Genomic DNA, 18,184 nt, shown 5'->3' with positions numbered 1-18,184 from the left:
AAAGTCTCCCTTTCCGCTAACTTGGGACAAAAATTTCAATCTTTCATGGACTCAATATGCCCCTCACGGAATACCTTGGGGTGTCTCCTTTCCGAAATGGGGTCACATGTGGGGTATTTATACTGCCCTGGCATTTTAGGGGCCCTAAAGCGTGAGAAGAAGTCTGGAATATAAATGTCTAAAAATTTTTACGCATTTGGATTCCGTGAGGGGTATGGTGAGTTCATGTGAGATTTTATTTTTTGACACAAGTTAGTGGAATATGAGACTTAGTAAGAAAAAAAAAAAAAAAAACTATTTCCGCTAACTTGGGCCAAAAAAAATGTCTGAATGGAGCCTTACAGGGGGGTGATCAATGACAGGGGGGGATCAGGGAGTGTATATGAGGTGATCACCCCCCTGTCATTGATCACCCCCCTGTAAGGCTCCATTCAGACGTCTGTATGATTTTTACGGATCCATGGATACATGGATCGGATCCGCAAAACGAATACGGACGTCTGAATGGAGCCTTACAGGGGGGTGATCAATGACAGGGGGTGATCAGGGAATCTATATGGGTGATCACCCGCCTGTCATTGATCACCCCCCTGTAAGGCTCCATTCAGACGTCCGTATGTGTTTTGCGGATCCGATCCATGTATCCGTGGATCCGTAAAAATCATACGGACATCTGAATGGAGCCTTACAGGGGGGTGATCAATGACAGGGGGTGATCATGGAATCTATATGGGTGATCACCCGCCTGTCATTGATCACCCCCCTGTAAGGCTCCATTCAGACGTCCGTATGATTTTTACGGATCCACCGGATACATGGATCGGATCCGCAAAACGAATACGGACGTCTGAATGGAGCCTTACAGGGGGGTGATCAATTACAGGGGGGTGATCAATGACAGGGGGTGATCAGGGAATCTATATGGGTGATCACCTCCCTGTCATTGATCACCCCCCTGTAAGGCTCCATTCAGACGTCCGTATGCGTTTTGCGGATCCGATCCATGTATCCGTGGATCCGTAAAAATCATACGGACGTCTGAATGGAGCCTTACAGGGGGGTGATCAATGACAGGGGGGTGATCAATGACAGGGGGTGATCAGGGAATCTATATGGGTGATCACCCCCCTGTCATTGATCACCCCCCTGTAAGGCTCCATTCAGACGTCCGTATGCGTTTTGGGGATCCGATCCATGTATCCGTGTATCCGTAAAAAATCATACGGACATCTGAATGGAGCCTTACAGGGGGGTGATCAATGACAGGGTGGTGATCAATGACAGGGGGTGATCAGGGAATCTATATGGGTGATCACCCGCCTGTCATTGATCACCCCCCTGTAAGGCTCCATTCAGACATCCGTATGTGTTTTGCGGATCCGATCCATGTATCCGTGGATCCGTAAAAATCATACGGACATCTGAATGGAGCCTTACAGGGGGGTGATCAATGACAGGGGGGTGATCAATGACAGGGGGTGATCAGGGAATCTATATGGGTGATCACCCGCCTGTCATTGATCACCCCCCTGTAAGGCTCCATTCAGACGTCCGTTCCGTATGTGTTTTGCGGATCCGATCCATGTATGCGTGGATCCGTAAAAATCATACGGACATCTGAATGGAGCCTTACAGGGGGGTGATCAATGACAGGGGGGTGATCAATGACAGGGGGTGATCAGGGAATCTATATGGGTGATCACCCGCCTGTCATTGATCACCCCCCTGTAAGGCTCCATTCAGACGTCCGTATGTGTTTTGCGGATCCGATCCATGTATCCGTGGATCCGTAAAAATCATACAGACGTCTGAACGGAGCCTGACAGGGGGGTGATCAATGACAGGGAAGTGATCAGGAAGTCTATATGGGGTGATCATGGGTGATCAGGGGTTCATAAGGGGTTAAAAAGTGGCGGGGGGGGGGGGTGTAGTGTAGTGTAGTGTTTTGTGGTACTTTACACAGCTACCTGTGTCCTCTGGTGGTCTATCCAAACAAAAGGGACCACCAGAGGACCAGGTAGCAGGTATATTAGACGCTGTTATCAAAACAGCGTCTAATATACCTGTTAGGGGTTAAAAAAATCACATCTCCAGCCTGCCAGCGAGCGATCACCGCTGGCAGGCTGGAGATCCACTCGCTTACCTTCAGTTCCTGTGAACGCGCGCGCCTGTGTGTGCGCGTTCACAGGAAATCTCGGCTCTCGCGAGATGATGCGTATATGCGTCACTCTGCGCAGAGCTGCCGCCTCCGGACCGCAGATCTGCGTTAGGCGGTCCGGAGGCGGTTAAAGAGGGACTTGAAAATCCCGCCCCCAGGTCCAGCTAAGTCACGCCCCCGGTTAGGCCACGCACCCTCCCACGCCGCAGCCGACAGGGATTAAAAAAATGAAAACGAAGGTAAAAATCAACTTCAGTCAGCTGCAGGCGTAGGTGGGAGGGTGACTTTCTCCCTGCAGCTTGTGGAAATCACTGTTAAGGAGACGGGGTACTGTGGAGGTCACAAATAAAGGGGCAGCCGCTGTGATGGTCACTGTTAAAGGGGAGGGCGCTGTGGATGTTACTGGTAAGGGGGCACGCCGCTGTGGAGGTCACTGTTAAGGTAGGAGGGGACTGTGGAGGCCACTATTCAAGGGGCAGTGAGGTACTGTGAGGTCACTGTTAAGGGAGCAGGGTACAGTGGATGTCACTGTTAAGGGAGCGGGGGGTACTGTGGCAGTCACTGTTAAAGGGGCAGTCGCTGTGGAGGTCTCTGTTAAGGGGGCAGGGAATGGTGGAGGTCAGTTAAGGCTACTTTCACACTAGCGTTCGTCGGTCCGCTCGTGAGCTCCGTTTGAAGGGGCTCACGAGCGGACCCGAACGCAGCCGTCCAGCCCTGATGCAGTCTGAATGGAGCGGATCCGCTCAGACTGCATCAGTCTGGCGGCGTTCAGCCTCCGCTCCGCTCGCCTCCGCACGGACAGGCGGACAGCTGAACGCTGCTTGCAGCGTTCGGGTGTCCGCCTGGCCGTGCGGAGGCGTGCGGATCCGTCCAGACTTACAATGTAAGTCAATGGGGACGGATCCGTTTGAAGATGCCACAATTTGGCTCAATCTTCAGGCGGATCCGTCCCCCATTGACTTTACATTGAAAGTCTGGACGGATCCGTACGAGGCTATTTTCACACTGTTATATGCTAAAATAATGCAGACGGATCCGTTCTGAACGGAGCCTCCGTCTGCATTATTATGATCGGATCCGTTCAGAACGGATCCGATCGAACGCTAGTGTGAAAGTAGCCTAAGGGGGATGTAACCTATGGTCAGTGTTAAGGGGTGGGTGCTGTAGAGGCCACTGTTAAGGGGATGGGCCCCTGTTGAGGTCACTGTCAAGCGGGTGGAGTGCTGTGGAACTCCCTGTTAAAGGGGCAGGCTGCTGTGAAGGTCAAAGTTAAGGGGTGGGCTGCTATAGAAGTCCTATTTTAAGGAGATGGGGAACTGTGGGGGGGGGGGGGGTCAGTGTTAATGGGTAGTTGGCTGTGGAGATCACTGTTAAGGGGTGGGGTACTGTAGATGTCACTGTTATAATGGATACTGTCAATATCTTTTAACGACACACACAAACATTAAATGAAATAGATTAAATAAACTTGTGCAAAGTCGGGTCCTTCAGCTAGTGTATATATATATGGTATACTGTAAGTAACCGCTGGAGCCAAACACCATCTTCAGCAGTATACAGCACAAGTCTGTAGCGGTCATGTGAGAAATACAGCCACATCATTGCTGAAGTCATGAAAACAAAGCATGGTGGGGAGGACAATGCAGTAGCATCGAGGAATCGAGGTGATTTGTGGCGGTCAGTACAAGGGTTGTTTTTTTTTGTAGTACTTCATTATCTTCACACCCTTTAAAAAAATTAACTAGAACAAACTCTTTAATAAATATTTCATTACAATGTGTTAGTTAGAGTGCTGTATGCACAAATTGATTTTGGCTTTTTTTATTTATATTTGAGGTCCTTCCAAAATAGGTATCTTTACTGGATGATTATATGCGTTGTCAAACTTTCTGTATTCTCTATTTTTCCATCCCTTTAGATTAGCAAATAAACATCTAAAAGCTGTCTTCTTCTCAGCTCCAGATCTTCAGGTGATAGATGCCACCGTCAGGGACTAAAGGACACTGCGACACAGAGATTGCTGATGTTTGCGTTCTGCTTTCTCAACAGGTTGTGTTTATTGGGATGATGTCCAGCTCATCTCTTTGGGGAAATGTCGCAGACCAGTATGGTAGGAAAACAGTAAGTCATATCTTTCAATGTATATTGGATGCCTTTGTGTTCAGTCACATTTTGTTGGGATTTTCATCCTGTTGCTACATCTTTCCAGGGTCTGAAGATCAGTGTATTTTGGACGTTATATTATGGAATCCTCAGTGCATTTGCCCCGGTCTACAGCTGGATTATTGTGCTTAGAGGACTAGTTGGTTTTGGGATTGGAGGTGTCCCTCAGTCGTAAGTGTCCTATTGATTTGTCTTTTATTGATTTTATATAATTCTTTATAATGAGCATATTTGTTTATAGTGTGCATATCATTGACCCGCTATAGCCTTGGAGGTATGTGACCTCACCATGTGAATGAACCCTAAATCTAGGCCTTATATTTAGTATTGCTCACAGTGCATGTTTGTTTTTTGTCGTCCAGAGTGACATTGTATGCAGAGTTTCTTCCTATGAAAGCAAGAGCAAAGTGCATACTTTTAATAGAGGTAAGAACATGAATTTTACTATAAATTTAGGACAACCTGCAAACTGCTTTCACCATATACTACAGTATACACAGTTCTTGAATGTTTTTTTTTATAGTTAGGTTTTCTGAGCTCCCAATATCGCTGACCTATGCTCGGGACTTATCTGGCGCCAGGTGTCAGACCCCCACCAATTGGAAACTCATGACCTAATGATAGATCATCAATATTATGAGCCAGGAAAACCCCTTTAATGTTTTAAACTATCTCAACATGTTAAATGTTTATTGAACAAAAAATATCATTAAATATGAAATTCTAATTACCGTAATTGCTGAGTACACTGAGAGGGTCATTTACTGTACTAAAATACACCTAAATTAGCCGTATTTCAGATGCAGATGGTGGCGCAACGGTTAGTTGTGCTGCTATCTGCGACTTCACCCTGCTGACGCCAGGTCTAAAATTGCGGATATGGTTTCGGGCGGGGAAGGGGATGGGCCTGCAGGCCAGTCTCATTCATCATTTTCTACGCCTGTTTTAGGCATAGAAAATGGTCTAAACGTAAGAAAGCTCGGAAGCTGTCGTACATTTAGAACTGGCACTAGATGCGCCGACGTAATAAAGAGGCCTACGCCTCTGCATAACTTCTGCGGATCCACCGTCAGCTATGGGCCTTTATTAAGATCGGCGTCTAGAACGCCGGTCTTAATACATGTGCCCCAGAGTTTTTTCTGTGCAAGAACAGCATTATGTCAGTGTAATCCAGTACATTCAAGAACTCTAAGGCTGGTTTCACACGGGCGTTGCTGGAAAAGTCGCGGGTGCGTTGCGGGAAAATGCATGATTTTTCAGCGCGAGTGCAAAGCATTTTAATGCGTTTTGCACACGTGTGAGAAAAATCTGCATGTTTGGTACCCAGACCCGAATCTGGACTTCTTCACAGAAGTTCGGGTTTGGGATCGGTGTTGTGTAGATTTTATTATTTTCCCTTATAACATGGTTATAAGGGAAAATAATAGCATTCTTAATACAGAATGCTTAGTAAAATGTCCATTGAGGGGTTAAAAATAATAAACAAATTTAACTCACCCCATCCACTTGATCGCGTAGTGGATTTCCTCTTCTTTCTACTTTCTTCAGGACCTGGCTAAAGGACCTTTGATGACTTCACTGCGCTCATCACATGGTCCATCACATGGTCCATTGCCATGGTGATGGACCATGTGGTGAGCGCAGTGATGTCATTAAAGGTCCTTTAGCCAGGTACTAAAGAAAGTAGAAAGAAGAGGAGATCTGCTACGCGATCAAGTGGATGGGGTTAAATTTGTTTATTATTTTTAACCCCTAAAGCCACATTTTAGTAAGCATTCTGTATTAAGAATGCTATTATTTTCCCTTATAGCCATGTTATAAGGGAAAATAATAAAATCTACAGAATACCTAACTCAAACCCGAACTTCTGTGAAGAAGTCCAGGTCTGGGTACCAAACATGCAGATTTTTCTCACGCGCGTGCAAAACGCATTAAAATGCTTTGTACTCACGTGGAAAAATCACGCATTTTCCCGCAACGCACCCGCATCTTGTCCGTCCCTCACACACGACGCCCGTGTGAAAGAGGCCTAGGGGTTACATAGCATCATGAATCAATATAATGCCATGCGATCCCGTCAGTGCTGGGAGTCAGAATGGGAGTTGCCGCATACTCACATTGCGAGTCCGATGCGTGGAACTCGCTTGTCTGAAAGGGGCCTAAGCGTGCTAGATGGGAGACAACATAAGAGGATGTTACAGTAGCCTAGGTGGGAGATGATGAGGGCATGTACAAGCATTTGTGCAGACTTTTGCAAGAGATATTTTTGAGTTGGAGGTGGTAGAAAGGGATTGGATGTGCAGTTTGAAGGACAGGACAGAATCAAAGGTTACTCCAAGGCAGTGGACTTGGTTGACCAGGTGCAAAGTGATGCAAACTGATGCTCGAAATAAAGAAGAATCTTTTTTTTTTTTTTAAATGTATCTTTCTTTTTCTGATGGACCAGAAGAACAGAAAGCTAAATGGTGATGTGAACTCAGCCTAAGGCCTCATGCACACGACCGTTGTTTGTCTCCGCGTCCGTTCCGCCGATTTTAGCGTTTCAGATGCGGATCCATTAAAATGCGGATAGAGCACCGTTTGCCATCCGCGTCCGTGATCCGTGGTTCCAGTCCGTCAAAAAAATATAACCTGTCCTATTCTTGTCTGCGGAAAGCGGTTCGCAGACCCATTCAAATCAATGGGACCGCTAAAAAACACGGAGGCACACAAGATTGTCATCCCCGTCCGCGCGTCCGAGTCTGTTTTATTCCTATCATTTGCATGGCATACCTGTCTTAGACTTTTTTTTACCTTCCTTTATGTCTGGTGGTCCTCCAAAAATAAAGGAAGACACACGGAAACGGATCATGGAACAACGGAACCCCATTTTGCGGAACGGAACACAACAACGGTCGTGTGCATGAGGCCTAAGCCTGCTGAAGTTGTCAGGTTCAACCGACATAGATCTAATGTTATGCATCATTCCAAGTGTAGCTTTATTACAACCTAAAATCCTGTATATTTTATAGATGAGGGGGAAAAAGACTCAACATTTCTAATTCTATTTGCATAAGGCACCTATAGTGAACCTCCCTTTCTGTCCAAGCAGTAATAGGAGAAGTAACCTGTAAATAGAGCTCTGTTAGCCGTTATTCACACTGGGTTCTGTGTCTGTGCCCAGCGTTCCTGCTAACAAAATCTCCCGACATATACACCTGATGTATAACAGACATATGCAAGTGATTGCCTTATAGCCGAATCTATGCAATGGCTATGTTTCCCAATACAGGTACAGGTACTGTAAAAACAGGTATAAAGCTTCATTCACACGTCCGTGAATAAAGCCTTACCTCATAGAATATGGAGATGTTTGGCGCATACACCACTGAATATACACACTGAACATGGCATCAACATACTTTCTTCATTGTCAATAAGCTATAAGGTACTGTAATATTAAGTTGAGAGTCATTGATAGGGGTAGGAAAAAGAACATATGTATATGTATGAAATGGCAATGTCAAAAAAAAACTGAAAAAGTGACCACTGAAAGGTTGCATGATTTATAGTGATTCCCATTAACAATTTGGGTATACTATAATAATATAAGTAGGGATGAGCGAATTGACTTAGGATGAAATATTCGCGAGTGCTCCATACAGTATTAAAATGTATTGGCTCCGATGAGCCGAAGTTATTAGTTTGCGAAGTCTCGCGAGGAGTACTCGCTCCGTACAGTATTGAAACTAAGTTTTATGTGAATTGACTTGCTCATCCCTAAATATAAGCCATTTGAGGGAGTTGTTCTAGAATGACATATGGTTGATCACTTTTAGCATCATCATCTTCATCATTTGCATGTACGCTGTCATATTAAATGATCAACATTTTTCCTTATTTGCAGATATTCTGGGCAGTGGGCACCGTGTTTGAAGTTCTGTTGGCTATCTTTGTGATGCCCACCTTAGGATGGCGTTGGCTCTTGATCCTATCAGCCCTGCCATTAATGGTGTTTTCAGTTTTGTGTTTTGTAAGTATTTAACAAATATGTCCTAATATAGACGATCAAAGGCATTTGTAACTGCTCATTCCAAAGAAACTGGATGTTACCATTTCCCTGGACAACAGGCTTTGTTCCTATACAGTCTGACTCTGTCAGCACTGATTGGAGATGTGTGGGGACAAAGCCCATTGACCAGGAGAATGGTAATAACTAGTTTACCCATCGAGGCCAGGTTCACATCACCGTTTAGTTTTCCGTTCTTCTGATCTGTCAGAAGAATAGAAAATTAAACAAAAAAACGGATCCTGTATTTTAAGCATCCATTATGCTCAGTTTTGCACATTTTGCATCCGTTTGAGCCATTTCCGTCTAAGGTCCGTTACTTTCTTTATTCTTCTGTTCTTCTGACGGATCAGAAGAACGAAAAACTAACCGGTGAACTCGAGGACTATCAGTTATTTAGTGGGGAGAACAAGTTACTAAAACAGCGCTCTTCAAAAACATTCTGTAAGGGTACTTTCTCACAGAGGTTTTTGCTGCTGCTTTTACTGCAATTTTGCATGTTTAGTCCTATTTTGGGCACCTTTTTTGGGGGGCTGAATTTTTTGGTGGTGAAAACGCCACCTCCAGATGTAGATCTATAGGGAATATGAAACACAGGACACAAATGTTTTTTTTTTGCTACTGACATTTTTGCTCATTAGATGACCTTTTTTGCTTCTCTGGCTTCTTTTCAAAAAGTGCAGCATGCTGTAGCACTTAACATTTTTTTTTTACCATTTTGACATCACCTTCTCTATTAGGGGGAAAACTCCATGAAGAAAACACTAGTGGCCAAACACAATGTTTGCAAAAAATGCTGCCCAAAAAAGTTTTTGGGGGGGTTTCCTATAGACTTCTCATCTCTGACAAAAAGTGCACGTAAAATGTGTGACTACAAAATGGCCATGGCAGAAAAAAGCTTGTAAAAACCACAGGATTTCATGACATTTTTTACAAGCAGGAGCCAACTACAGGATATCACTAGACACATCAACAAGATACACTGGGATCAATTCTATTTTCTACATTTTGTAAAAGATGGTCATCCTCATTGCTGAAAGTAATTTATGTATTAAAGGGGTTGTCCGGGTTAAGAGCTGAACGCAGACAAAAGCCCCCTTCACTCTTTTACCATGTATGAGTGGAGTATCTGAGCATTTCTAGCTCTGATGCTCCCTCTTGCCCTGCAATGCATATCATGGGACAAGGGCAGTTTGATTACTGTCGGTGAGTACCTGGCCGTTTCTCAGTATGCTAGGTGGGGGATTCGCCTAGCAGTGATATCACTGGTTCTAATGGGCAGTCTTTAGCACTGCCCGATCCTGTAAAACAACTTAGGGCAGCGCTAAAGACCAACCATTTGTGTTGGTGACGTCACTGGGCTTACTGCTAGGCGGAAGTGTCTGCCTAGCATACCCATGTGAAGCCACGTACATCACCGGTAGGGAAGAAAAGCCCTTGCCCTGGGTGATGCAGCACAGGGCAAGGAGGAGCATCAGAGATAGAAATGCCCGGATGCTCCACTCATACATGGAAAATGAGAGGAGGGAAGCTTACAGACGAGTTCAGCTCTGAACCTGCACATCCTCTTTAAAGAATAATGCTACTTGTCTTAATGCATATTATCATGTTGTAGTGGTTACCGGAGAGTGCTAGATATGATGTCCTGTCCGGAAATCAGGAGAAAGCTCTTGCTACCTTAAAGCGTATAGCAACAGAGAATGGTGCTCCAATGCCATTAGGAAAACTTATCTTATCCAGGCAGGTAAGTGTGCACGTTTCCTCACGTTATAATCATATTAGTAGTTGCTGTTGAATGGTGATGTGTAACAGATAGCATTGTATTGGCACAAAGAAAAATAATAGGGCACATTTACAAATCCTATAGATGGTGTAAACTTAGACTTGGGGGCAGCGTAGCCACTTTTTTAAAGTGGACCTTTCACTGGTTCTGACATAGCCATATTAGTACCTGGCAGTGTAGGGCATAATCAGTAGATGTCCCGGCGCAAAATTTTTGGGCTGTGAGCTGCCCAATCGCAGTAGAAAGCGTCACAGCCAGGGAGAAGGTGAGCTGTTTTTTCTCCCTGGCTGTGACGCCCATTGAGAAACATGTCCGTCTCCTCCTCCCTGTACCGATGCTACTAATTAGCATACACGGCAGGAAAAGAGAACGAGTGACACAGCACCCCAATGGAGCAGCCGATCTAAAAAAAAAATAATTTGCAGCAGGACATCTACTGATCATGCCCTACACTGCCAGGTACTAATATTGTTATGTCAGGGCCAGTGAAAGGCCCTCTTTAAATACCATTGTCGGGCGGAGCCGTACAGCACGGGACACAGGCCGGAAGAGGCCTGCATCCCATCGCTGACATGGATGTAAGTATAACAGTTTTTTCTTTATATGTACAATACTTTTACTGGCACATGATTGGGGGGGCTCTTGTTACTGGCACATGATGAGGGGACTCTTGTTACTGGCACATGATGGGGGGGGCTCTTGTTACTGGCACTTGATGGGGGGGCTCTTGTTACTGGCACATGATGGGGGGGCTCTTGTTACTGGCACATGATGAGGGGCTCTTGTTACTGGGACATGATGAGGGGCTCTTGTTACTGGGACATGATGGGGGGGCTCTCGCTACTGGCTACTGGCACATGAATGGGGGGGCTCTTGTTACTGGCACATGATTGGGGAGCTCTTGTTACTGGCACATGATGAGGGGCACTTATTACTGGCACATGATGGGGGGTGCTCTTGTTATTGGTACATGATGGGGGGTGCTCTTGTTACTGGCTCATGATTAGGGGGCATCTATAGAGGCACATTTTACTGGCACAATATTGGGGGGCATCTATGGGGGCACTTCTTACTGGCACATTATTGGGGGCACTTCTTACTGGCACATTAACCCCAATATAGCGGCCAATGTGAAAAAAAAATTGCGCCGGGACATCTACTGATTATGCCCTACACTGCCAGGTACTAATATTGTTATGTCAGAACCAGTGAAAGGTCCACTTTAAAAAAGTGGCTACGCTGCCCCCAAGTCTAAGTTTACACCATCTATAGGATTAGTAAATGTGCCCTATTATTTTTCTTTGTGCCAATACAATGCTATCTGTTACACATCACCATTCAACAGCAACTCCCTCCCCTGCCCCGCCGCAGCATCCATCTGTATCGGCAATACAGATGACTATGGAGATGAGGGCTTCTACAATCCCCCTCGCAACGCCACTGCATCCTGCAGCAGCGCAGTGGACTATCATAGATAGATAAATAGATAGATAAATCTCCCCCAGGCTGTCAAGACCAAATTTATCACAGGGACTCAGACTGGATGATACATCTGGTGTAGGGATAGACAATTTTATCTAAAGCTATGCCCACTACTGTCTGCCTTACTTTGAGGCAGAACCTTATGCGTGGTCCATCTTAGGCCACACCTTTTTTGTGAAGTGCCATGCCCCCTCCAGACAAGCCCCACCCCTCTTCCAGATGGAAATAAATGGTAAAAACCTTAGTTGCACTAAATGACACCACATTTTTTTGGTGTCAATAGACCCTTTTTTTTTTCATTGAAGTCATTGTGCGTACAGGAAAAATCTGCCATGCATCTACATCTTAACATCAGCCTCATTATTTTTATCTTATTCATTTATATAGCACTTACGTCTCTGCCTCCATTAGGGCTCGCAATCTAAACTCCAAATTAACCCATAAAGCTGTGTAAGCTGAGAACATATATAAACTCCATACTCATGTTGCCCTTGGTCAAATTTGTATCCAACAGTGCTAACCACTGAGCCATCCTATTAAAAGTAACCTAAAAAATATTCAGATAGAGCAAGGTACCGCTGTTCCCACTCTCAAACTATGACTGCTTACGATTGTGCGCATGAGGCCTAACTGAAGGTTTTCTATGGTCATTAAAAGGGGTTATCCAAATTAAGGGGGCTCGTCGCAGCCTGAAACTGCTTGCTCCCCCCTGTCGCTGGATGTTTTGATCCGCACGATGGGGAGATGCAGCGGTGGCCGTGCAGGGATCCAGAGTAACTTGGGTGCCAGGGAACCGGTAAGTATAATGTATACGAGGGGCCCAGGCAATGGAGCGGATCTTTTAGAATTCGGATAACCCCTTTAAGGGTCTTAAATTTAACTCCTTTTCATAATTGTAGGAGGATCGTGGTAAAATACAGGACCTTTTTTCACCTCAGTTCAGATGCACAACGCTGTTGCTTTGGTTTATATGGTAAGTAGTTATGTAACTTATCTGCATTAACTGCTCATTGATCTTTATATCAATGACTATGTATCTAACATATAGACATTATAAGAGCCTTGTTCTTATTATTCAGAACTCTAGATATTGTATGGATATGCACCAAACTATAATATTGTATTCACCTCTATGCTATAGTATTTATGGACAGCCGGTATGAGACATTAAAAAGTGTATGTTCAAAAAACATTGACCCAGAAGTCCTACCGCTCAACATGCAGTGATTGTCGGTGTTCCCTTGTATGCACGCTCATTCAGGGGAAGCTATCAATGTGTGGGGAGAAGGTGACCAGTTTTAAAGGGGTTGTAGTGGTTGCTTTCTTCTAAAAACAGTGCCGCATCTGTGAATATCATCTAGTTATGTGTGGTGTTACTGCACAGCTTAATTGAAGTGAATAGGATTGGGTTGCGATACCACACAAAACCCGTGGACAAGTGTGGCATGTTTTTTTTTTTAAAGAAAAGCAGCTTTTATTTTATTTTATTCTGAACAACCTCATTAGTGGCACTGACAGACAATTCAGGAGCAAACGAATTGTTATGAACAGATAGCACCAGAATAAAGTTAATTGAGCCCACCAAAGAACATTAATCTGAGGGCCTACCCTCTGTGTACACAGGACATATGAACATTCACGTTTAAGTCATTTTTGTGACCATTGCATATGCGTCTATAAGGTTTAATATGATACAGTATCTAGTAGTTATTGGTTCCAAGATCAGTTCCAAAATTATTTTGGAGCCCTTAGGGGTCCTGTATTATATGGGGTCCATTATTGTGTCAGAACTTGGGCCCACTGGAGGATCCTATGGTACGCTCGTGGTCCAGTCCAACCTGTGTACAGAGAATGAAACCTAATCATCTTCAGAGATTACAGCAGAGGTGATCAAATAGATCTAATTTCCTATTACAGGTTTTCCAATGCCTTTTCATATTATGGGCTGGTTCTCCTAACAACAGAACTTTTCCAAGCTGGAGATGCATGCAGCAGTAAGTAGTAAATTCTGTCATTTACCTGTGTCAGTGAACATCACTGCATTTTAATTATTGAATCCTCTAATGTGGAAGGCTGCCAGTTTGATGGACATACTATGGTTTCCACCAAATACAGATACATGGCTCCTCCTTACATTCTTTAAAGGCTCACACACTGTAAATCTATCACAGCACCAATGGCCATAGCTGACTCCCAAAAATCGTTACAACCAAAAGATGGGTGTGTATAACAAATCAGTTATTGTGTGTACCATACATTGAACTCTTACATATTTGAGCAGGTCAACTATTTATACCCTATATGGACAAAAGTATTGGGACACCTACACATTCCACCTACAAGAGCTTCTATGACATCCCATTCTAAATCCATAGACATTAATATGGAGTTGGTCCCCTATGCAGCTAAAACATCTTCCATTCTTCTGGGTATGACAATCTACAGGATTTTGGAATGTGTCTGTAGGAATTCTTATCAATTCATTGAGAAGAACATTTGTAAGGTCAGACACTGATGTTGGACGAGAGGGCCTGGCTCACAATCTTCATTCTAGTTCATCCCAGAGGTGCTCTTTGGGGTTGATGTCAGAGCTCTGAGGAAGCCAGTCAAGTTCTTCTATACCAAACTCACTCAAACATGCCTCTTTCTATGCTTCAACCCAGTTTCCAGCCGGAGAAAGGCAGTCAAGCCAAAATGTAGTCTCTCCTGTGAATATTTAACTGTGGAAGATTACAAAGATTTATTATGGACCACGTTATCTGAATTCCCAGGTCAGTGGACTTAGATTAGTCGCAGATGTTGACTTAGTATGCATAGGCAATATTCACCATTTACACATTTCACAATTTTTTGGATTTGCCTTCATTATCTCAAAGTGAATTTAAAATATTCACTTAATATCCATTATTACTATTATTTAAGTGCTATATCTTAGAAAAACATACAATTTAACATGTAACTTTTAATTAAGTTGCATTCAAAACTTAAATGCCCAAGAAAAATTATACATACCGTATAAGCAAATTGAGTTTCAATAGGGCAATTTTCAATTATTGACCTGAGTCATTGACCTGAAAAGGCCAGCCTCTTAGGCTCCCTTCACATATATCTGGCAGTCCTGCTCAGTTTTCCTGTGGTGTGGTGAAGAAAACACAGAGGGAAACCGAATCTAGAACGGACTCCTTAGTTTTCTATGTTATCGTTCAAATTCATCTGGTGCATCACTTATGATGCTGGATATCAAATAGCGTGAACAGAAAAATTCTAGATGCTACATTTTTTTTGTTTTAAGATATTAATCTATAGATGTGCACATACACATATCAGTTGTGTCTGACTCTGCAAAAAATAAAATAAAATTGACAGACACAACTGATGCCTGGGCCTAGGCTTATATGTACCACATCAACCACTTTAATTGTGTTATCATTAGAATTATTAGATTTTTAAAATCTTTTTTTTATTTTTATATACAAGGTGTGTTGGTGACATTGTGGATCATTGACCGATTAGGCCGGAAAAAGACAATGGCCATCTGTTTCTTTGTTTTCTCCTTATGCGCCCTTCTTCTTTTCCTTTGTGTTGGACGGTATGTAAAATATTTTTTACATTTTTCAAATAGTAAAACAGATGTACAAGGACATTTTAATTACTGCAAGTATTTTTAATGACGGAAAACATTATCAAAGTGACCATTTCTAAAAAGATACAAAAGGGGTTATCCAACCCCTATAATGAACCCCCCAATGCCCGAGCACCACATATAGGTTATACTTACCCCGCTCCTCCTCACCCGCCACTGCATCTACTAGCATCTCGGGTGACACTAGGGAAGCTCATCCTCATCATGGCCTGCTATTGGCTACCCTCCCCATCGCCGGATGTTTTGATCTGCATGTCAGAGAGATGCAGCAGTGGCCATGCAGGGATCAGGATCGGCGCGGGTGCTGGGAAGTGGGGTAGGTATAACCTATATATGAGGGGTCTGGGCATTGGGGGGCGGTCATTATAAGGTTTGGATAACCCCTTTAAAAGTAACACTGATTTCAGGGTATATCTGTAATCAATTTGTCTCTGTAATCAATTTGTCTTGGTGAACGCCTCTATCTTTTGTTTCGTTCTAGGAATGTCCTTACCGTTTTACTCTTCATTGCAAGAGCTTTCATTTCAGGTGGATTCCAAGCTGCCTATGTTTACACACCAGAGGTAGGTCCATTGCTACACCATGAAGACAGCTGCAGGGGCGTAACTATAATTCTTAGGGCCCTATAGCAAAATAAAATGGGGACCCACCACCTAGTGTAAGAAAATTAAGACAGCAGCATAAATAGCAATAATTAAAGATACGCATAATAGTACCATATAGCAGAAAACGCACAATTTAGCACAAAGCCACCATATCCATTGTTGGACTGGCCCAACAGAGTAGCAGAGGAGCCTCCAGTGGGCCCAGTCTCTGAAAACATAGTGGGCCTCAAAGGTCCAGGAGAAAAATTCCATTTGGCCTTTAGAACTAATCACATGCCAAAAGGGTCTTTGAATCAAATCCTATTAGACTTTATTGACGATCTAAAGGTTGGACCCTAAGAATAATTTCTTCTAGTGGGCCCAAGGAACTCGAGTCCGACACTGGCTATATCATTAGTCCTCACTAAAAAAAGTACAATAATCTTGCACCTAATTGGGCACCCAAACCTCTGGAACCCATAGCAAGTGCAATGGCTGCTATGGCTATAGTTACGCCCATGGACAGCTGTGTATAGCTATGTACTGTATATCTGAAAATTTTACCTAGACGAACAAATGCAGAGGCATTACTTGAAGCTCCTGGGTCTCCCATATACAATATAATACTGGTGTCCTCTTAGGTGGAAGAGGAGCCTTTGTGCTCCATCAGGCACCAGGGCCCTGAAGTCGATGCCAAGTCTGCATCCCATATAGTTATGCCTCTGAATTAATGGTTGGATAAACCAGCCCTTGGATAGTACCATATGTTCATGAGTGTTACACCCTAACATAAGTATATTGTATAGTCTGAACCATTCTAGAGAGCAGTGGCTGTAAATGAAAATATCTTCCTGGAACACCCATTTAATCATTGCTCTTGGAGAATATGTTAAAATAATTTGAGGGAATCTATTTCTTTGTATCTTGCTCTATTATTTACTTTTGCATCTTTTACCTTTGTAGGTTTATCCAACAGCTACACGAGCACTAGGTCTAGGAACATGCAGTGGGATGGCGCGTGTAGGGGCATTAATTACACCTTTTATTGCACAGGTAAAATTGCAAGTCAGAAACAAACCTACAATTTTATCATTTTTCAGAGTGATGGAGAATTATAACTTTTAGTATCTAGGAGAGAAGAGGATTAATTTAATTAATCAGCAGTGACTTGACTGGCTCGTTGCCCATGTGGTCAATAACCTCTATGTATATTCATATATTAAATAGTTCAAGTTAGTAGCCACATTGGAAATGTCCCCAAAATGTCTTTATCAACAACCAAAGAGAATTTTGATCATTCTTTCTAGTTTATTTTTTACCAACTTGGAGTGACAGTAAACTTTACATAATTATCAGTGGATCAAATGATGCTTACTGGATCAACTGACAATATAATGCATATAGGGGTGTCTACTGTTGGGGAAAACAAGGATCAGGAAGATGGGATTTTAACCCATCAAATCCTTTGTAACCCTTGGTAATAAGTGCCAATAGATGTGTCTCACAGCCAATTGTTCCCCTCTCCCTATGGCAATAACTGGGTCATGAGAGATATCTGTGAGCCAAATGAGGCACATAGTAAAGTGTAACTGTATGTTTGCTCTCCTGCCTGATCTTACATTGGGCATTGATAGATGGTGGTGTCATGCTAGTTGGGGCAATTGCTGAAACAACAGTACAGCATCCAAAAAGTATTTTGCACAAGTCCTGTGGTTAATAGGCCCGAGTGTAGTGTGGTTGCCACTGCAGCTGTACTACTCGGTGTTACAAGTGTCTCCCCTATGAAAAACTGGGTAGGAAACTGAAGTTGCAGTCCTATATTTGGTCTTAAATAGGCCAAATTCACTATGTGTCAATTTAGACACACACATTCAAACGTGCTACTCTGCCAGGCAGCTGATTTATCATAGTAAGGCTACATTCACACGACCATATATATTTAGCGGTCTATGACAGAAATGCCTATTCTAGTCTGCTGACAAGAATAGGACATGTTCTATCTTTTTTGCGGGGCTGCGGATCTACACACAGTGTGCTGTCTGTACCATTTACAGCCTCATTGAAATGAACGGGTCTGCACCCGTTCCTCAAAATTGCGGAACGGATGCGGACCTAAAAGTACGGTCATGGGAATGCACCCTAATATGGAGACTATATTGTCATTATAGGAAGTGGTTCTTGACTTAAAGGGGTTGCCCCAGTTATTTAAAATTTTGTCCCATGCCCGTAAATTGTATAAAATAAAAAATAATCCTATTTCTCCCACACCATTCAGATCTCTGCATTTCCAGTCCTCCTCGAATTCCTTGTATACAAGAACGTG

General features: G+C 43.5%; 1 protein-coding gene across 1 annotated transcript in view; it reads left to right on the top strand.

The window, feature by feature from the left end:
• The window catches only part of LOC122928512 (SV2 related protein), a 29,595-nt gene that overhangs the window by 9,724 nt on the left and 1,687 nt on the right, over nucleotides 1-18,184 (top strand). The window contains exons 5-15 of the mRNA XM_044281419.1: nucleotides 4,208-4,279; nucleotides 4,368-4,492; nucleotides 4,684-4,747; nucleotides 8,208-8,333; nucleotides 9,985-10,113; nucleotides 12,534-12,607; nucleotides 13,552-13,628; nucleotides 14,298-14,405; nucleotides 15,112-15,223; nucleotides 15,759-15,840; nucleotides 16,825-16,914. Coding sequence (XP_044137354.1) covers nucleotides 4,208-4,279; nucleotides 4,368-4,492; nucleotides 4,684-4,747; nucleotides 8,208-8,333; nucleotides 9,985-10,113; nucleotides 12,534-12,607; nucleotides 13,552-13,628; nucleotides 14,298-14,405; nucleotides 15,112-15,223; nucleotides 15,759-15,840; nucleotides 16,825-16,914 — 1,059 coding nt within the window. The remainder of the gene's footprint in view (nucleotides 1-4,207; nucleotides 4,280-4,367; nucleotides 4,493-4,683; nucleotides 4,748-8,207; nucleotides 8,334-9,984; nucleotides 10,114-12,533; nucleotides 12,608-13,551; nucleotides 13,629-14,297; nucleotides 14,406-15,111; nucleotides 15,224-15,758; nucleotides 15,841-16,824; nucleotides 16,915-18,184) is intronic.

The sequence above is a fragment of the Bufo gargarizans genome, chromosome 1 (genome assembly GCF_014858855.1).
Source record: "Bufo gargarizans isolate SCDJY-AF-19 chromosome 1, ASM1485885v1, whole genome shotgun sequence".
In the NCBI taxonomy this organism is placed as follows: Eukaryota; Metazoa; Chordata; class Amphibia; order Anura; family Bufonidae; genus Bufo; species Bufo gargarizans.
This window is presented reverse-complemented; position numbering and strand designations above follow the sequence as displayed.